Source organism: Xenopus tropicalis, chromosome 6, assembly GCF_000004195.4.
Source record: "Xenopus tropicalis strain Nigerian chromosome 6, UCB_Xtro_10.0, whole genome shotgun sequence".
In the NCBI taxonomy this organism is placed as follows: domain Eukaryota; kingdom Metazoa; phylum Chordata; class Amphibia; order Anura; family Pipidae; genus Xenopus; species Xenopus tropicalis.
In genome coordinates, this window is record NC_030682.2 from 135,151,077 (window position 1) to 135,173,924 (window position 22,848).

The 22,848-nt window shown below is 37.6% G+C and overlaps 1 protein-coding gene across 1 annotated transcript in view; it reads right to left on the reverse strand.

The window, feature by feature from the left end:
- Window positions 1-22,848, reverse strand: part of csmd3 (CUB and Sushi multiple domains 3) — a 657,789-nt gene that overhangs the window by 292,819 nt on the left and 342,122 nt on the right. Inside the window, exons 14-15 of the mRNA XM_018094906.2 lie at window positions 17,523-17,705; window positions 16,793-17,119 (exon numbers count right to left, since the gene is read on the reverse strand). Of these exons, the coding sequence (XP_017950395.2) occupies window positions 16,793-17,119; window positions 17,523-17,705 (510 nt within the window). The remainder of the gene's footprint in view (window positions 1-16,792; window positions 17,120-17,522; window positions 17,706-22,848) is intronic.

Below are 22,848 nucleotides of genomic sequence, written 5' to 3' on the forward strand. Positions count from 1 at the left end.
CGCGAACACCCGATGTTCACGCGAATTAGTTCGCCGGCGAACAGTTCGCTACATCTCTACTTACTGCATGATCACTATATAAGATTGTGTTCACTGTAAACAATGTACTGAGTACTGTGCATACAAAATGGACTGTGGGTGGGCAGTCACATGTGTGTGACATAAAACAATTCCCATTGCAACAAATCTAGTTACCTACTTAAATGAATACACTCAGACTTTTCCCCTTTAATAGGTAGAGGTTGGCCACAGCTTTATTGAACCATGTTTAATCAAAGTAGATACTTGTCCTTGCCATGTTGTATGAAATCATCAGTTACCCCAGATACTAGCCACAACAGGCGCGGTGGGCATGTAAAGAGAAAGCCTATTAACAAGACCCAAATGGCAAGGACCAAACTCAATTACCTACCAGCAGCTGAGACAAAACACCTCAAATAGCAGTACAGATAATGCAATTCGAAATGCGCAAATAAGCTCCTTGAACATCTATGTAACAAATATAATATTGTAAAAGAAAAGTCACCAAGTAACACTGTACAAAGCACACACCGGAAGAATTCGCCAGGAGAAATGCAAAGGGTAGGGGGTTGTGGGATGTGATCGGTCGCCATTATAGTAGACCAGACAGGCTGCCATGGATGAGCACAGCGCTCCAGGTGCCCGTGATGTTAAGGCTACTTCCACTTAAATACTAGCCCTCCCTTTAGTGCCAGTAGCGAATCCAGGGTGCCCTCTGCTCCAAGCACCTCCCCACAGTCCCAGACACCCTTCGCTAACCACTTTGGTGCAAAACAAGAAGTAAAGAAAAATTATACTATCTTAATTATAACTACAGTACCTTGGCTTTTCAATCACAATGTATAGGGGTGGCTGCTGCCAGTACTTTCCATGCCCTGGCAACAGACAAATATCCTCTCCATTGTGTGATAGTTTGCAATACCCATAATCAATCAGATTAAGAATTAATTGATAAATAAATGCAAGGTAAAAGAAAAATATATAAGATGTGGCAAAACTAGTTCTGAGCTGATGTGCAGCTTGACTTGCATCAATTTGAAGCTTTGACTAAGAAAAACTACCTATAAAACAACGAGAAATCATTTGTAAAGTGGCCATAAATGCCACAATAAAACTTTCGAGATTTGGACAGATCTGTTCACAATACTGTATTAGAAATGTGTAACATTGCTCTATACTCACGCTCTATAATGATTTTATATAAGTGATTCATGACAAGCTTCTGACTCATGAACCTCATATTGTTCTGTATACCTCAAATCTTATACAATTAATTTTGTACAGACTGACTTTCATTATTCCTAGCCAGTAATCTCACATACCTAGCTCCTTTTAAATTTACATGCCCTTGAAATTGTGTTTCTTATTAATATGCTTCTGTATGTAAGTGTTATTTTATTAATATACAGGTATGGGGTTCGTTATTTGGAAACCCTTTTAATCAAATAATTCAGAAAATAATTTCTTTTTTGATTTTCTAGCAGACTTAAGGTATGGTTATCCAAATTGCAGAAAGACCCCTTATCCAGCAAACCCCAGGTCCCGAGCATTCTGAATAGCAGGTTTGATTTTCCCATTAGATAAGGGATCACATCGGCTTATTGATGTGGTTTATAGTCTGATAGCTCCTATACCCATTTATACAGTATATATATATATATATATATATATATACAGTATATATATATATATATATATATCTATAATATGGCCCTAGTTCCAAATGATCAGATTAAGCTGATATCGTCCATATCGGGAAAAGATCTGCGACCTCACCAAATGAGAGCATCTAATAATGTATGGCCACCTTAAGGAAACCCTGTACAAAAGGTGCTTCTCTTTGTAGCGTCAGCATGGTGTTCAAAAACAAAAACAGAAAATCACCTGCAGGTGAATTGTATGCTGTCCAGTGCAACTTATCTTATACCAGCAGCCCATGCATCACCCAGTCAACCAACCTACTTGGGTAAAATTGATGACACCTGAGTAATGATAACAAACTGATGGCCTAAGGCTGCTGTATGAGTAGGCACAACTGCTTACTATATGGAGCTCCAAGTATTTATGCTGACCCAATAATAGAAAGCATTAGAATGGCAACTTTTATTTGGCTCAGGAGGACTGCCATTGACCTTAGATAAGCAAGAAAAAATGTCAATTAATTTTATAGGACTGTTGGTCTGTTTTTGGCACAGGACTTATGAACAAACATGCCCATATTTAGTAACCCACACAATTTTTTTTTCTGTTCTACCTATTATAGGGATTAATATTTAGACTGTTGTGGATAATATTGTTGCCATAGGTTAAGTTGTGTTGATTAGTTGCAAGCTGGCTTGAAATTATTGAAAGGTAAAAGGTCAGTGCAAAAAACCTGCAGCCTAGACACAATTGTTAGATAATCCCACATTCTATTTACTTTCCTTCATCTATTCCTGTTTCTTTGTCCATTACCATTTCTCCATGTGTCAGCTCTCAGTTCATGCCCTCATTTTTCAAAGTTGACATGAGGAGAGGGGCAAATAAAAAAGCAATCATTCATTCATACAATTAAAAAAGCAGCGGTTTCTTTGTGCCCACTTTGCACTTTTTGAGCACATTTTTTTGATGTTTGGTTCAAAAAATACAAAAAGATTATAGAAATAGTTAATGGTGAAACTTGTGTTGCCCACAGCTCTTATATACATCAGTAAGATCAAAGAACATGTTTACAAACAGCTTCAGGCTATAAGACTGACATCTTCAATATATGCAGAAGTGGTTGATGTCCACCTTTGCTCCTTATACCCAATAGGGCTGTTCTGCCTCCGATAAGGATTAATTATATCTTAGTTGGGATCAAGTACAGGTACTGTTTTATTATTACAGAGAAAAGGGAATCATTTAACCATTAAATAAACCCAATAGGATTGTTCTGCCCCAATAAGGGGTAATTATATCTTAGTTGGGATCAAGTACAGGTACTGTTTTATTATTACAGAGAAAAGGGAATCATTTTACCATGAAATAAACCCAATAGGATTGTTCTGCCCCCAATAAGGGGTAATTATATCTTAGTTGGGATCAAGTACAGGTACTGTTTTATTATTACAGAGAAAAGGGAATCATTTTACCATGAAATAAACCCAATAGGATTGTTCTGCGCCAATAAGGGGTAATTATATCTTAGTTGGGATCAAGTACAAGGTACTGTTTTATTATTACAGAGAAAAGGGAATCATTTAACCATGAAATAAACCCAATAGGGCTGTTCTGCCCCCAATAAGGGGTAATTATATCTTAGTTGGGATCAAGTACAGGTACTGTTTTATTATTACAGAGAAAAAGGAATCATTTAAACATGAAATAAACCCAATAGGATTGTTCTGCCCCCAATAAGGGGTAATTATATCTTAGCTGGGATCAAGTACAAGGTACTGTTTTATTATTACAGAGAAAAAGGAATCATTTAAACATGAAATAAACCCAATAGGATTGTTCTGCGCCAATAAGGGGTAATTATATCTTAGTTGGGATCAAGTACAAGGTACTGTTTTATTATTACAGAGAAAAAGGAAACAATTTTTAAAAATGTGAATTATTTGATTTAATTGGAGCCTATGGTAGATGGCCTTTCCGTAATTTGGAACTTTCTGGATAATGGATTTCCGGATAAGGAGTCCAATACCTGAATTTGCTTCAAACATATTAAATATAACCAGGGTCGGACTGGGGGATGCAGGGGTGCATCGAAGGCCCCTGCACCACCCAATGGCCCCCACCATAGCCTTTCAACCCTTCTCCCATAGGCCCCCTGCCACCCTGTCCGACCCCTCCGCCAAGCACACCTAAATTAAAGTTACGGTCAGCTTGTTGGGGGAGGTGGGAGGGAGATCTTTGGCTTGGTACAGTGCCCTGCGGGGAACGGGTTTTTTTCCACCCTAAATATAGCTACTTTATTGCACAACTCATTTCTTCTTTTTATCCATGCCAAACCCAGGTAAAAGTCTTTCAGTGTGCAGAGTTAATTTGTTGAAGCTAACTGTAGCGAGCTTGACTAGTCGAATGATTTTGCTATGTATACATTATTAAACAGTAGAACTGTATATGACAGCGTAACATAGACGCAATCCCAAAGTCCCACTTTTTTCCATCGGTAGGAAAAAAAAAAAGCAAGAATAACAAATCAGTCTTGATGGTATTAGTGGAACAAATTACTCTATCCTTTAAATAATGTAGCCTAATGATTGCTAAAGAGAAGATTACAGCTGACAAAGTGTAGACTCAATTACATTTTAATATATTCACTTACTTACACTAATTAAAGAAAGCCTGAGTAAGAAATATAATAGAATAATTCTGTAAATTTATAATGGTTTTAATTAGCTGTAACCCTTGTAAGACCGACCCATACGTAGGAGATTATTTGAAAAACCCCAGCTCCCGAGCTTTCTGGATAACAGGTCTCATAAATGTACTACTAAAAATGTTTTTTATGAAAATGGTTTATTTAGATGAAGCAGAGTTTTACATATGAGCTGTTTTTGCAATATATTTTTTATAGAGACCTACATTGTTTGGGGGGTATAGAATTCCTTACATTCTGTTTATTGTACTGTACCTAGTCATCCTGTTCCTTTAAGGGTTATCTATGGAATAGTTACCATATTTCACCAGCTTTAATTCAAATTTAGAGATTAATATTTCTTTCAGCATAAATTCAGAATCACTCTATATCCTACAAATGATCGCTATGCTGATAAGTTGCTAGCACATATTGATTCATAAAACAGCACGTGTGTGATTGGTTTCAATGTTGTCATTGTAAATCCTTTAGCTGAAGGGATCTGGGTAATGATCCTTATGGTATGGTATGGTAAGTTATTCATAGTGCTATTTGTCATTAAAATCTATATTTAATATATTTTATGGTGAATACCACTGATATGGCAATAGTGGGGCATGCCACTGGTAGGGCAATCACAGCTGCAAAAAGTCATATGGAGCAGACTGTAAATCATGTACATGTTTAGTGTAAGTATGTTGGATGGAAGCTAAGCAAAAAATCTGGCTTGGAAAGGTACAACAGAGAATTATAGTTGAAAAAAATGTGCGGCATTTTGGATTCATATTCTGGAAACATTAGAGCCCCAGGGGATGAATTGTGATTTCGATCTATATGGCTTTGTGTAATACTTGTAAATTAAAATTGTGTTATTTTTTTTTTCATTATGTTTTTTTACTTGTGAGTTGAGTTGTATTTGAACATTGATACACAATTTGGTCCTGTACCTTTAGGATGAAACTGGTAGGTGGTGCTGTAAGCTGGAATAAAGGGACTTATGGGTATAGGAAGTGTTAATCGATTTGGGAGTATATATCATGTTTGAGAAAGGGATGTGAGTGCTGAAACATCACATGTATTTTGTATGCTGCTTTTGATCTTTTCAATATAGATATAGATGGGAGCACCGGTGACTTTTGTTTTGTATGTGGTTTCCCCCTGGCAACAGTTTGCACCCAGTGAAGAGACAAGGTGGAGTGCTACAGACACATTGGTTTATTGTATGTGTGTGTGTGTGTGTGTATATATATATATATATATATATATACAGGTCCTTTTCAAAAAATTAGCATATTGTGATAAAGTTCATTATTTTCTGTAATGTACTGATAAACATTAGACTTTCATATATTTTAGATTCATTACACACAACTGAAGTAGTTCAAGCCTTTTCTTGTTTTAATATTGATGATTGTGGCATACAGCTCATGAAAACCCAAAATTCCTATCTCAAAAAATTAGCATATTTCATCCGACCAATAAAAGAAAAGTGTTTTTAATACAAAAAAAGTCAACCTTCAAATAATTATGTTCAGTTATGCACTCAATACTTGGTCGGGAATCCTTTTGCAGAAATGACTGCTTCAATGTGGCGTGGCATGGAGGCAATCAGCCTGTGGCACTGCTCAGGTGTTATGGAGGCCCAGGATGCTTCAATAGCGGCCTTAAGCTCATCCAGAGTGTTGGGTCTTGTGTCTCTCAACTTTCTCTTCACAATATCCAACAGATTCTCTATGGGGTTCAGGTCAGGAGAGTTGGCAGGCCAATTGAGCACAGTAATACCATGGTCAGTAAACCATTTACCAGTGGTTTTGGCACTGTGAGCAGGTGCCAGGTTGTGCTGAAAAATGAAATCTTCATCTCCATAAAGCTTTTCAGCAGATGGAAGCATGAAGTGCTCCAAAATCTCCTGATAGCTAGCTGCATTGACCCTGCCCTTGATAAAACACAGTGGACCAACACCAGCAGCTGACATGGCACCCCAGACCATCACTGACTGTGGGTACTTGACACTGGACTTCAGGCATTTTGGCATTTCCCTCTCCCCAGTCTTCCTCCAGACTCTGGCACCTTGATTTCCGAATGACATACTTTGGACCACTGAGCAACAGTCCAGTGCTGCTTCTCTGTAGCCCAGGTCAGGCGCTTCTGCCGCTGTTTCTGGTTCAAAAGTGGCTTGACCTGGGGAATGCAGCACCTGTAGCCCATTTCCTGCACACGCCTGTACACGGTGGCTCTGGATGTTTCTACTCCAGACTCAGTCCACTGCTTCCGCAGGTCCCCCAAGGTCAGGAATCGGTCCTTCTCCACAATCTTCCTCAGGGCCCAGTCACCTCTTCTCGTTGTGCAGCGTTTTCTGCCACACTTTTTCCTTCCCACAGACTTCCCACTGAGGTGCCTTGATACAGCACTCTGGGAACAGCCTATTTGTTCAGAAATTTCTTTCTGTGTCTTACCCTCTTGCTTGAGGGTGTCAATGATGGCCTTCTGGGCAGCAGTCAGGTCGGCAGTCTTACCCATGATTGCGGTTTTGAGTAATGAACCAGGCTGGGAGTTTCTAAAAGCCTCAGGAATCTTTTTAAGGTTTTTAGAGTTAATTAGTTGATTCAGATGATTAGGTTAATAGCTCGTTTAGAGAACCTTTTCATGATATGCTAATTTTTTGAGATAGGAATTTTGGGTTTTCATGAGCTGTATGCCACAATCATCAATATTAAAACAAGAAAAGGCTTGAACTACTTCAGTTGTGTGTAATGAATCTAAAATATATGAAAGTCTAATGTTTATCAGTACATTACAGAAAATAATGAACTTTATCACAATATGCTAATTTTTTGAAAAGGACCTGTATATATATATATATACACACACACACAAAATAACAAATTCAATTATTCTTGAGCAAAAAGACCCTCACTCAACCTATACTCAACCTATACCCATATTTACTATAGCTTGTTAGCTATAGTTATGCAGTTAGCTACATAAACAAGCAAAACAGAGGAATGATTGTACTTGATATGGCCGTTAATTATGCATTTTAGACAAATTAATAAAACATGTAACATTGACATAGGTTTTAAGAGCAATAACCACCCACTAACCACCATCTTTTGTCAGCTAAATACCTTCTGTTTAGTGAGCTATGAGCAAAACAGGCAGCTTGAGCCTTTTTTGTTACAGGGAAAGCATAACTTTTGCATCACACTGAAAGAAACCACATACAGGTATGGGATCCCTTATCCGGAAACCCGATATCCAGAAAGCTTCCGAATTACGAAAAAGCCCATCTCCCATAAACTCCATTATAATCAAATTATTCATAATTTTAAAACTGATTTCCTTTTTCTCTCTAATAATAAGACAGTACCTGTACTTGATCCCAACTAAGATATAATTACCCCCTATTGGGGGCAGAACAGCCCTATTGGGTTTATTTAATGGTTAAGTGATTCCCTTTTCTCTGTAATAATAAAACAGTACCTGTACTTGATCCCAACTAAGATATAATTACCCCTTATTGGGGGCAGAACAGTCCTATTGGGTTTATTTAATGGTTAAATGATTCCCTTTTCTCTGTAATAATAAAACAGTACCTGTACTTGATCCCAACTAAGATATAATTACCCCTTATTGGGGGCAGAACAGTCCTGTTGGGTTTATTTCATGGTTAAATGATTCCCTTTTCTCTGTAATAATAAAACAGTACCTGTACTTGATCCCAACTAAGATATAATTACCCCTTATTGGGGGCAGAACAGTCCTATTGGGTTTATTTCATGTTTAAATGATTCCCTTTTCTCTGTAATAATAAAACAGTACCTTGTACTTGATCCCAACTAAGATATAATTAATCCTTATTGGATGCAAAACCATCCTATTGGGTTTAATTAATGTTTTATTGATTTTTTAGTAGACTTAAAGTATGGAGATCCAAATTACGGAAAGACCCCTTATACGGAATACCCTTGGTCCCGAGCATTCTGGATAATGGGTCCTATACCTGTATTATATTGTTTTATTTGTGGTTTTCTACTCATATATTTTCAGTCATTGTATTTCAAACTGAAGTGGGAATTACCCAAGTGGGGATGATATGAAACTATCTGTGGACAATGTTGGACAGCTGTATAAGGGTCTGCTGGTCACTGGCTCAAGATCTGCTGGAATATAACAATCCACAATCCATCTCATTTGTATTCAGATGAAAGAAGGGAAAAATTACTATGCAATGTTCTGTATTCTCCCTCAGTCTTTATTGCATAGAGAGCATGCATATCCAAACTGTTGCCTTCCCCTGTGAAAGTCTTTATTACAAATCATCTGTGAATGAAAAGCCCCAATAAAGCCTGAAATGCCTTGAGCAAAGTTTTTAACTTCTGTCATTTCAAACTCAATTTGTAGTGGAATAAGCAAAGCTTTCTATGTGTCACATTGGGTTTAAGTCAATGCAGCTTGTGCAAGTAGCGGCTCATACGGGTAGTTCAGCTGTGTTCCCTTTCATTTAATCTTCATTATTCTATCTGTTTTGCTTTAGGACAACAAGCCTAAACAATCCATTATACTAATAAATTATATGAGGTTGTAGTTATAACAACTTCACCACAAGTGACATATTCATTTACACGTCACATTGATCAACCTTTTTATAGTGTTAGTAGGGAAAACTACAAAAATATGAAGGAATCAACTAACTCAAGAGTAAAAATAAATATTCCATGAACATGTTTGCTCTTTAGAGCCAATTGTCAAGTGGACAAAGGGCAGATCAACAGAAAGAGGATCAATGTACAGAGCATTAGAAAATACAGAGGACTGGGCTTACCTTTAGCAGCAATTTAACATTTCCCACAATTACTGTATAAGACTATTGCAGTCGAACTTTTACAAATCTACACAAACCTGTAGTCACCTAGAGTATCAGGGGGTTTTTTTAATCAAAATTTGTATTTGTGTAATTTCTATATTTTTTTCTACTTTGAACAACCTAAGAATTTGAAAACAATGCAAATGTTACCTTATTTATTTAAAAAATCCAAATAAAAAATATAATTGAATAATACCATGGGAAAAAAAACCTTGAATACCTTGAATTCTTATTTTTCTTATCATCTTTAATGGATCAACAAGCTCAAAAAAAGTTGAGAAACTAAAAAAGCTGGAATGTTAATCAATAGATTACATTTTGCCTAGGACGGTTTCTATTGACTTCTACCTGACATGGGGCAAATCTGTCGTGCTGAAAAATGTGCAAAATGTCAAAAATTCATGAAAAACATTAAAGTCAATGGGTGTTTTTTAAAAGGTCTTTTTTTTTTTTTTTTTTACGGTACATTGGAGTTTATGGGTGTTTTTATGGCAAAACCTGGTGAACAATTTTACTCATCATTAACTTCTACATGACTTTGAAACTTTTAGATGCTGAAGTTTTACATCTGAGTAGTGATGAGCGAATCTGTCCCATTCCGCTTTGCCGAAATATGAATGAAACGATAGGAAAATTTGCGGCACAAAAAAATATCCGCGTAACACGTCTAATGCGAGAATTTTTTGCCGCGACTGCACCTATTTTGACTCGACTAGGCAACCGCACTCATTTTGACAAGACCTAACCTATTTTTTGGTGCGACTGCGCCTATTTTTTATGTGACTGTGCCCATTTTGACACACCCGCTCCTATATTATGCGACTTTTTTTGACGCACAACAAATTTTCTCTGAAGTTTCGTAAAACAATTTGCCAATGGAATTGCAGAGTTTTTTGTGTTTCTTTTCACAAATCAAAAATTTAACAAGTTGAACAAACCATTATTGAAATTCATGAATTGTAGCACAAAAAAACTTCACTAGGAAAAAAAAAAGTTGATAAATAACCCCCTTAGACACTGACAGGGCTAAAGTGGCCTTCAGTTAACCAGAATATGATATATAATTTAAAAAATTCTACCATAATCACAGCCATCTGCCATTGTCAGGGCATGTTTCCTGTCAGGTTTGTACTAAGGACTGAGGAGGATGGTTGAGTTCAGGCAAACAAATAGTCCAAAATGAGGTATCAGAAGGGTTATAGGAGAGTCTCTGATCCAATTTCAGGCACAGGTCGGGGTTTGCAACAATCAGGATAGTCAGAATGGAATAGCAGAGTCAGAAACCAGTAGATCAGACCAGGAAAGTAATTTAGAATGCACCCAGGCACTTGCAGCATAAGTCCTATATTTGGGCATTGAACCAGGGTCGTCAGCATCTATTTATTTTGAATTTTTGTGCCAAGTGCTATGACATCATGAAGCGTTGGTACACCATCTGCCATCTTTAACTTTAACATAAAGCAGAGGGTTCCTAACCAGAGCACTCCTGACAGCACTATACAATAGCATAAGTTTCAAAAATGCCCCTATCAATTAATTCATATAACCAGTCCTAATTATATTACACCAAACCCAACTGTTTTTTTTGGCTTTTGCTTTTATAATTTTGCTGTTGCTTGTTTCATAACAAACTGTTTTCAGCTGCTTTGAAACTGCCTGTTCTGCATTTGTTTACCTTCCCAATCTCTCCTGCTTCTCTATTAAAATCTTTCAAGGCCTCTACCTGTTACAGGGCTGTAAACAATAAAATGCCTGGCTATTCCAGATAAAGGATGATGGATCTTGTGCTGATTATTGCTGTCCTGTCGGTGGGGAAGCTCTATCATAAAACACGACTAAACTGCTGTTTTTTGGCAGGTGGAAATTAGGTACAGTAATTACCAGGAAGCAAGATAGCGCTCTCTGTGAAATAAAACAAATGACTATAACTTGGTGGCAAAAATCCCTTATGTGAACACTGATTTTTAGTGATGGGCGAAATAATTTGTCAGGCATGGATTTGCGGCAAATTTCTGCATTTTGGCATTGGCGAATTATTTCACAACAGGTGACAAAATTCGTCACCAGCATCAAAAAGATTGTTGCACGTCAAAAAAAATTGTTGTGCGTGTCAAAAAAATTACGCATGCGTCACAAAAAAACACACACGAGACATTTTCACAATTTCGTGAATTTTTCGCGTTTTGCAAATCTTTTGAAAGATTCACAAATTTTTCGCCAAAGTAAAACAGGAGAGATTTGCTTATCACTACTGATTTTATTTACATTTAAGTTTCACTGGGCAACATAATGGGGCTCATTTACTAATGAAATGCCAAGTGTAGTGATGAGCGAATCTGTCCCGTTTCGCTTCGCCATAAAATTCACGAAACGCATTTGTTGCACAATTCTTTTTGTCGCCCGCATATTTTTTTGTCGCCCGTGTCTTTTTTTGTCACCCGTGTATATTTTTGTGTTGCCCGTGCTTTTTTTGCGGCGACTGTGCATTTTTTTTACGGGATTGCGCACTTTTTTTGAGCGACTGTGCCCAATTTTACGCGCAACAAAAAAAATTCCACGACAAATTTTCACGGACGCTTCACGAAACAATTCGCCGATGCCGAAATGCGGAAATTCGCTACAAATCCATGCCTGCCAAAAAAATTCACTCATCACTAGCCAAGTGTAAAAACCAGCCCATTTGCCACATTTTACACACAGTACAATATTTCTGCAAGGATTTCAGCAGGTATCTGACTGCCACATTCACATTTCAGAGGTTTTCCCATATTACCGTATATACTCGAGTATAAGCCGATCCGAGTATAAGCCGAGGTACCTAATTTTTCCTAAGAAAACTGCAAAAACTTATTGACTCGAGTATAAGCCTATAGGGTGGGAAATGCAGTGGCTACTGCTAAGTTTCAATAATCAAAATAAATACCAATAAAATTACATTAAATGAGACATCAGTGGGGTATGTGTTTTTAAATATTTATTTCAAAGAAAAACAGTAAATTAGCTCTGTAAGTGGAGAAGAGGGTCAACAAAAACAATATGGTATCAATAATGATACCTTAAGAGTACTACCCCCTTAGCTCAATCCGCAACCCAACTAAAACACAAAGAGTTAAAATCATTCAAAACTATAGATTATATAGAATATAAAGTGCAATGTCTAGTGCAAAAAGGGAGAGGTGAGGATGGGAGATGAAGATGAATTTGGGAGCGGGCCAGGGCACTGGAGGGTCTGGTTGCAGGTGGCCTAATTTGCACACAAAAGACAGAGGGTGCTAGTCTGGAGGGACCCATGGCACCCGACTCGAGTATAAGCCGAGGGTGACTTTTTTAGCACATTTTGGGTGCTGAAAAACTAGGCTTATACTCGAGTATATACAGTAATTGTTTCTGCTCATATTTTTTTAGGGTGCTTTGTAATGGTTTTGATTTATTTGTTGAAATCAAAATATAATTAAGATACATTTCCTATACAAAGAAACCGGTTTAAAGACTGAAATAGGGGATAGATTTAAGTCAAGCATGTTAGGTGAACTACAGTTAAATGAGAACATTTAACATTGTAAAAGAAAACCCCACTGGCAAAACAGCGGTTTTATGTACCAAACTGACGTGACATATGTCACAGGCAATTTAATCTTAATGCTATGCAATTACACTTTGAGAACTTATTAGTGACAGCGTTATCCACCAGTGTCACGTTGAAAAGGCTCAAAATTTATATTGTTATTAATTACATGATCCCGGTCTTGGCAGAAACAATTACTCATTTAGTAACTGCAATAACGGCAGACGTGCAATTTGAATGTTATCTTTTAGATGGCATTTAAACATTGCACATTCGGCTTTAGCGAAACCTGAAAGCGTGGATCCGCTGCAAGGTAAAAATGAAAGTAATTCAAATGTTTCAGTGATCGTTTTTGACACTCCCTAACATGCTCTTTCAAAATGATCACATTGCGAAATATGTTCACCAGATTCTAATTTGATTTTACTGCCCTGATATAATACAAGCTATCTAGTACCTATCTGACTTATCCTATATCAAAAAAACATTATAAATGTGCAAAATGTGCAACTTGATATAAAATGGTAGCTTCTGTAGAATCTATTCATCTACATAACTTAACAGTATTATGTATTAACATAGGAGATTTCGCTCTGGTCCAATAACCTAGTAATATGAACAAATACCTTGGTTTAGTAACATTTACCCACCAAAAACAAACATTATGTTGGTTGCTGGTTCTGGAATAGTATATACAGGTATGGGATTCCTTATCTGGAAACCCGTTATCCAGAAAGCTCCGAATTACGGAAAGCCTGTCTCCCATAGACTCCATTTCAATCAAATAATTCAAAATTTTAAAACTGATTTCCTTTTTCTCTGTAGTAATAAAACAATACCTTGTAATTGATCCAAACTAAAATATAATTACCCCTTATTGGGGGCAGAACAGTCCTATTGGGTTTATTTAATGGTTAACTGATTCCCTTTTCTCTGTAATAATAAAACAGTACCTGTACTTGATTCCAACTAAGATATAATTACCCCTTATTGGGGGGCAGAACAGTCCTATTGGGTTTATTTAATGGTTAACTGATTCCCTTTTCTCTGTAATAATAAAACAGTACCTGTACTTGATCCCAACTAAGATATAATTACCCCTTATTGGGGCAGAACAGCCCTATTGGGTTTATTTAATGCTTAAATGATTCCCTTTTTCTCTGTAATAATAAAACAGTACCTGTACTTGATCCCAACTAAGATAAAAATAATCCTTATTGGATGCAAAACAATCCTATTGGGGTTAATTAATGTTTTATTGATTTTTTAGTAAACTTAAGGTATGGAGATCCAAATTACAGAAAGACCCCTTATCCGGAATACCCTTGGTCCCGACCATTCTGGATAACGGGTCCTATACCTGTACTGCCAAAGAAAAATGGAAAAACAGAGAAACAAAAGAAGTAAAAATACAAAGTCAAAATACCTGTAATAATGAGAAAGACCAGAGGTCAACTCCGACATCCTCAGAATTGCATTTCCTTGGATTTGAGAAAATTTGCTAAGAAGTAGTTGGTGTCTGGTTTATAGTACAGAAAAGTTTCTATTTTGGGCAAACTACAAATGTATGATTTAGATACCAAATGTATGTTTTGTAGAAGTCACTTTTGTGTTACTTAAAGTTACGACAAGGCCTATGTTTCCTAAAAGGCATGTAACCAAATAATACATTCTTCCAAGGAGGTTCTGTAAATCTTTTGTAATAGCCTAATCAAAAGGTCTGTTCAGTCTCTAGGGTTACTTTTGCTTTACTTTTTGTAGTGGCAGTAAGGTAATTTTCCATGAATATAATACATAGGTGCAATAATACAGAATAAGGGACCCAACACATACCAACAGTGTTGGCCATTTCAATGATAATAATATTTTTATGGGTATTCACCTCCCTTTGTCAGAAAGTCAAACCGATGAGAAGTACACCATTGCACAAGTGCAATAGGTGCTCCTAAATTCTAATCTTTACTGCATACATGGGTACAGTTATCAAACAGATAATGGCCATTTGTCTTTGATCTGGATGAATCCAATTAAAAATAGTTGAAATCAACAGTTACCTGCTAGTGATGGGCGAAATATTTCGGCAGGCATGGATTCGCGGCGAATCTCCGCGTTTCGCCATTGGCGGATTGTTTCGCGAAACGGCTGAAAAAATTCACCGCGGAAAAATTCGCTGCACGTCAAAAATTTGTCGCGGGCGTCAAAAAAGAATAGTCAAAATAATAGCCGCAGGCGACGAAACAATAGCCGTGCGACAAAACAATAGCCGCGCGACTAAACAATAGCTGTGCGACTAAACAATAGCCACGCAACTAAACAATAGCCGCGCAACTAAACAATAGTCGCGGGCGACGAAACAATAGTCGCGGGCGACGAAACAATAGCCGCGCGACTAAACAATAGTCGCGGGCGACGAAACAATAGCCGCGCGACGAAACAATAGCCGCGCAACAAAACAATAGCCGCGGGCGACAAAACAATAGCCGCGGGCGACAAAACAATAGCCGCGGGCGACGAAACAATAGCCGCGGGCGACGAAACAATAGCCGCGCCACAAAATAATAGCCGCGGGCGACAAATTTTTTTTGTCGCACGACATTTCCGCCGTTTCTCGAATTTTTCCCCGTTTCGCGGATCTTTTGAAAGATTCGTGAATTTTCCGGCGAAGCGAAACGGAACAGATTTGTTCATCACTATTACCTGCCCTTTGTCACCTTGACTTTTCCCAAACTGAATTATTTGGTTTGGGAACATAACAGCCCCAAGCCCTTTGCTAGTTTTCTTGCTCATTGACTAATTCAATATTCAACTGATTAGGTAGAATTAATTATTTTATTAGTTACCAATAGTGACGAGTTAATCTATCCTGTTTCGCTTTGCAGAAAAATTAGCGAAACAGTAAAAAAATTAGCAAAACGCAAAAAATTACACGTATCAAAAAATGATGCGCCCAACAATTTTTTTTCCACGGCAACTTTTTTTTTTTTGCAGCAAATTTTTCCACTGCAAATTTTTTTCCTGTTTCACAAAACAATCTGCAAATGGGGAAACTCGGAATTTCGCTGCAAATCCATACCTGGCGAAACATTTCGCTCATCACTAGTTACCACTCTGCACATAGCGTTTGAGTGTACCAGCTCCAAACCCATAACTTGTGGGTGATTCATATACTATTCAGACTCATGGCCCCCACTTTATGTCTTTCCACAATGGAGTAGTTAAAACTTCAGTTCTATAGTTACATAGTAAAAGGTTACAAAAACACCAGTGTGATGCAAATCCTTTCACATGAAACGCGTTAGGCTGGTGTTTGCAACCTTTTACTATGTAATAATAAACTGAAAATGTGGCAAGCCTGAAATCAGGGTAAAAATACTTACCAACAGACACAAATACAAAACATAAGGGCTCAGTTAGGTGCAAAGTGGAATGTTTTTTACCGACAATGCACTCAGTGGTACTTACATGTTTTTATGAATCGAGGTCAAAATATTCAGAGTGGGGATTGTGTTATTTCTAGTGCTCATTGTTAAAACGACATAATTCTTTAGACTGCACATGATTCTTTAGACCAGGGATCCCCAACCTTTTTTTATCCATGAGCCACATTTAAGTGTAAAAAGACTTGGGGAGCAACACAAGCATGGAACATGTACCTGGGGGTGCCAAATAAGGACTGTTATTGGCTATTTGGCAGCCCCTATGTGGACTGACAGCCTATAGGAGGCTCTGTTTGGCAGTACACCTGGTTGTACACCTGGTTTTGATGCCTCCAAAACTTGCCCCCAAGCCAAGAATTCAAAAATAAGCACTTTCTTTGAGGCCACTGGGAGCAACATCCAAAGGGTTGGGGAGCAACATGTTGCTCACGAGCCACTCGTTGGGGACCACTGCTTTAGACTATGCCTGTTGACACTGCCAGTAGTGTTGAGTAGTAGCCATAAAGCTGCAATTGCATCATTCTAAACAGGTAATTAAAAATTGTTTGGAAAAAAAAAGAAAGAAAGAAAGAACTCACTGCTATATGTGATGTTGAATCCACGTCCAGACATAGAATGATCTGCTTGAAATTCCAACCTTAATATGTGACTGTTGCTGGTAAGGTGAGATGGAACTTCTGCTCCAGTAAACGTTCCCAATATTGGGGAGTCCAAAGAATCACCATCTTTAATAGCCAGAAAATCGAACTGCATTTCTAAATCAAAATCATTGAAGGAAAGGTGAATCCTACTGCCTGGATCTGATATTATTGTCCAGATGCAGTTTAAATTGTTGCCATATCCATCTGGATAGTCAGGAGAAAGGACAGTTCCCATTGGAGCAGTGAAATTTGACAGGCAAGGAACTGGAAATGAGAGAAAGAAAAGTGAGCGAACGGACACATTTTTAGGAAGATATTGCTGGTTATTGCACAATTTACATAGAAAACAGTTTATTATTTTTCAATTGTGCGTCTTCGGTTGAAGTGTAGATAAATCCCTGGTCAGATTCCAAATGTAAATTAAAACCACAAGCTTTAATTGGTTTTCTTTGTTTCAGTAACTTCCTTTCTCAACAATTTCATTAAAAGAAAAAAACTATAATGCCTTTGTTAAACACTGTAAAAAATATAATTTCTTTTTCTCATTTAAACATAATAAAATGTTGATGTCATAATTTGCAAAATAAAAGTTTGGTTGTATAACACACTGTTCGTATATTTTGTCCACAAAGAAATCCCATTTTATCTTATGAAAACATGCACTTACATATGCAGATTGGTATATTTGCTGACCATTGGTTGTTTTCCTTACAAGCAATTGATTTCTGTCCAATTAATTCAAATCCAAACTGGCATTCAAATCTCAAAACATCTCCATTAGAAAATCCATCTCCTTCTCTAATACCGTATAATGGAGTCCCTGGGTCACCACAACTTTCTTTTTCAATTTCTGCAAAGTAAAGAACACCAGAGAACAATTGATTGGTGATGTAAACAAAGCTGTTACCTAAGGAAATGCATTATGGGTTATAAAAATGCAATAAATGTACTGCTTTGAGAATCATTTATTATTATTGAATTAAGGGGAAGTGACAACAGATGTTTTGCACGAGCCTTACAACCAGGACATTCTATGTCTTGAAAAAATTGCAAATATATGTCCTTTCCTTTAGTCATCTACTGCTAAAATATTTAATGAAGGTACTTATCCTCTCCAGGATAGACTATTGCAACCTCTACAACTAGCTGGAACCAAGAATCTTATCTAAGCTCAATAAAATATCTTCTCACTACTATCACCTCACCTGCTTCTAAACCGCTCTCCTCCCCTTCGTTACTAAAGTCTCTTTCCTGGCTCTTGGTAAAGTGGAACAGCAAGTCCAAAATTTTCATGCTGTTCTTCAAAGCCCTGCACTCTTCTGCTCCTAATGCTCAGCTTGACCAAATCCACCATTCATACGTTTCATCTCAAGAGTATTGTATTAAACCAACACATTATCAATTGTCCTTTTTGGTATGCGTATTCTGTAGTAGTAAGCATGGGCGTCCGCAGAAAATTTTCCAAGGTGGGGCAAGTAAGCTAGCATCATCCTGCAACAGATAAATATATATATATATTTTTTTTTTTTTTTGCAGGATGATACTAGGGGAGGCTAAATATGGCCCATACACAGACTGACCTACAGCTAATGTGACACTTAGTGGATTCACTGCTGACGTAAAAAGTTAACCTCCCAACTACCTCTTGCCGTTCCCACTGACTCCCAGGGATACTGTACAAAAGTGCGGGTGGGGGTGCTTTTTTTTTTTACCCTAAAATGTTTAGTATTAGTAGTAAAAGTATTCATACGCGCACTTCTGTTAGGGGATCTGCAAACATTTGTGTTTGGGATCAGTTAGCTTAAAGGGGTAGTTCGCATTCGAATTCACTTTTATTTTTAATGGTTTTTCAGTTATTTAGCTTTTTGTTCAGCAGCTCTCCATTTGGTATTTCAGCAGCTATCTGGTTGCTAGGGTCTTATTTACCCTAGCAACCAGGTAGTGATTTAAACAAGAGATGGGAATATGAATAGTTAAGGGGCCTACTTGGAAAAATAAGTAATACAAAATTATAATAATAATAAAATTGTAGCCTCGCAGAGCAATATTTTTTGGCCCCCATTTGAAATCTGTATAGAGGCAGAAGAGAAAGGCAAATTATTCAAAAAAATTAATTAGGAAGACCAATTGCAAAGTTGCTAGGAATAGGCCATTTTATAACATACTAAAGGTTAACTTAAAAGTGAACCACCCCTTTAGATGTGTTTATGTTAGTTTTATAGCAAGAAAGGCAGTGGGTACTGACTCCCCATTATATACAGTGAGATGCAGTCCGTAGTTACAAACCCAGCACATTATATGCCATGAGGAGCAGTGGGTACAGATGGCAGATATTCAGGCCCTGGCACTATAACACTGGCACTGATACACAACATTGGCCCCACTGTAACTTACTATAAATGAACAAAACAATGACAAAAAAAAAAAATAGTGCAAAAAACAACAACACATATATAAACACACAATGAGCTTTTTCAGAGGGAAAGAGTTAACTTACCCTCCATGTGTTAGGGTAGGGGATAGATTATAAATTAAACAATTTAATGTCAGCTAGTGATTCTTTAGAACTGTATAGTACCTGTGGGATGAAAACTGCAGCAAAAGTTGAGAGTTGGTTCTCAGGTAAAGTTACAGGGGCAGATTCATCTTTTCAGTCTTTATTTCTATTTCCAGTTTGCAAAATCTCCCGATCCCTGTGTGCATCTGTGCTCTGATTGGTCAATTTTACTGTCTGTCAAGGAAGCTGTGCTCTGATTGGTGAATCCAGAAGAAGAAAGATCCAATCGGAGCACAGCAAAAACGGGCTTGAGGGGAAAGTGCAGAAACGGAGTAAGATTTTTGTTTTTTTTGCTACTTTTCCAGGGGGGGGCAAGTGCCCCCTCTTGCCCCCTTCTGTGGACGCCCATGGTAGTAAGTGCCTCTCAACAGGCTGCAGACTCCTGTGTGGACCTAATATCTTCATCACAGTGACTTTATTGTGGAGACCTTATACACTACGGGGCACATTTACTAACCCACGAACGGGCCGAATGCGTCCGATTGCGTTTTTTTCGTAATGATCGGTAATTTTGCGATTTTTTTCGGCGTCTTTACGATTTTTGCGTAAAAACGCGAGTTTTTCGGCGTCTTTACGATTTTTGCGTAAAAACGCGAGTTTTTCGTAGCCATTACGAAAGTTGCGCAAAGTCGCGATTTTTTCGTAGCGCTAACACTTGCGCGCAAAGTCGCGCCTTTTTCATAGCGTTAAAACTTAAAAGTTTTAACACTACGAAAAAATCGCGACTTTGCGCAACTTTCGTAATGGCTACGAAAACACGCGTTTTTACGCAAAAAATCGTAAAGACGCCGAAAAACTCACGTTTTTGCGCAAAAATCGTAAAGACGCAGAAAAAAATCGCAAAAAATACGAAAAAGTCGCAAAATGTTTGTTTCCAATCGGAATTTTTCCAATTCGGATTCGAAATCGTGTCTTAGTAAATCAGCCCCTACATGTTTCAGCTCTACAGCCTTCCTCAGATGAGGAAGGTGCCAAAACATGTAGTGCATGAGGTCTTCACAATAATGTCACCATGATAAAGCTATTAGGCTTGTTGGCCTCTCTGGGTAACTGCTTTACTATGTCTTGCATAAAACCATTCTCTTCGATTGCCATACCCTTCTGGAATGCTCTACAAACTTGCATAAGACAAGCTCCTACTTTAGCACTTTTTCAAGCCTCATTAAAAACTTTCTAAAGTAATCATTTCAGCATTATTCCTCAGCAAACACCAAATTATGCACTTATCCCCCTCCCCATAATTTCTGTTTGTCTCCTCTTCCTCATAGATTGTATACTTTTTGAAAGAGACTTCATTTCAATAGGGTATTAAAACTTATGTACTGTATTTTTACTCACTGTCTTATGTATGATAACTAGGGATGTAGCGAACATCGCCGAAAATGTTCGCGAACCCGTTCGCGGACTTTCGCCAAAACTCGCGAATATTCGCGAACTTTGCTAACCCCATAGACTTCAATGGGAAGGCGAACTTTAAAACCTAGAAAAGCCATTTCTGCCCAGAAAACTGATTTTAAAGTTGTTTAAAGGGTGCCACGACCTGGACAGTGGCATGCAGGAGGGGGATCAAGGGCAAAAACTTCTCTGAAAAATACTTGTAAAAAAAACGCCAAAAAAACGCAAAAAAAACCGCAAAAAAAAGCAAAAAAAGAACGCAAAAAGAACGCAAAAAAAAAACACAAAAAAATAACGCAAAAAAAAAAAACACGCAAGATATTCCTATGTATATGCATAGGCGATAAAACGAAGCGAAAAAACGCGGCGGAAAACCCAAGGCGAAAAAACGCGGCGCCAAAAAAAATGCGGCGAACCCAAAGTGGCGAACATCGGCAAAAGTCCGCGAATTTACGCGAACACCCGATGTTCGCGCGAATTAGTTCGCCGGCGAACAGTTCGCTACATCTCTAATGATAACTTACCTTTGTTTGTGTGTATTTCATGCAAAGAACTGTATTTGTGTGGTGCTATACAAATAAATAAATACAATACAACCCATATACTCTAACGGATACACAGCGTTCACTAGCTTGCAAGCAAACACCTAATTTGTTGCTATGGGATAGCAACTGTCACCAGTGGTTACCTATCTATATCAGTTAACTAAGGCAACCCTGCATGTAGGTACGTAGATAGAGATGGCAGCACATTTCTCTGCTTAAGATCCTACAGTGCTGGTTTCCCATAATGAGTTGCCAATTGTTCCATCAATGGGTTATTTTTTTAATTATGGCGTGGCAAAGCAATCAATTAATAATGAATTTAATAAGTGATAGCAACCAGGTGGATGTCTGGCAACTGCTTCTAATCAGTAAAACTAATAAAACATGAGAATTACCCAGACTTAGTTCTCAGACTTGCAATGCTTACTCTATACTGCAGTTTACCAAGTAGCCATGTCTAACTGGTGGCCATATGTCTATCCGGTTACGGGCAATAATGCTCCATTTGTTGGTTTGGATGTACTGCATATACTATATGTACATAGAGATGTAAAGATCGGTAAGTGAAGAATAGAATAGTAAACTCATAGTAAAGTGTTGAAGGATAGAGTTTCATGATTGACTACTTTTATAGCTTTTATGTGGCAGAATAGAACTACGCTGGGACATTTGACTGTTTCATCTTGACTAATCAGAAACATAAAGAAACATGAGAAATTAGCTGTTCTGCTTCAGAGTTAGATATTACAAAGTGCTTGCCCTTTTGCTTAAAAGTCAATATAGGTCTATGATTGTCTTTGGTTATACAGAAGGGTATTTTAATAGCTTTTTTTTCCACATAATATCTTAAAGTCCTTCAATATTGATGAGCTGAGAGATGTTGAATTATGTGGTCACATCCCAATGGCACCCATGTGTAATAAATGAACTAAGTTAAGTCTTTCTATTCACATTGGTACCATCTTTAAACATGCCTGTATCAAGCTGCTCTTGCTCACTGCATGGCTACTCTATAACAACTCCCATTCACTGAAAGAATGAACAGATGAATGAATGAAAGAATGGCACATTTAGCCTCAATAATCAGGCAATCTTGCAAAAGGGACAAAATTTTGCATAATGGGTTAGATCATGTCTAAAGCCCCATTAATCTTAAATGAAACCCTAGGTATGTAAAGGCTGCATTAAACCTTGTTCGCTCATACTGAACGTATATAGAAAAAAGAGCAATTCATGCTATAATCGGATGATAGTATTTTTTAATGGATTGTTGGAAGAATATTCACAAACCTTCAAGCTGATGAACCAGTTGACTTACTGAAAGAAAACACCAAAACTGAGCAGTAACACCAAAACCAAAAGGGTTTTTTCAGGCATATAAATATAATGTACTTTTAGCCTGCACTGGTAAAAGCTACGTGTTTATATTAGAAACAATGCTTTCGTTTATATAAGCCAACAGGTACCATGGGGGCAACCATTTAATTTGAATAATG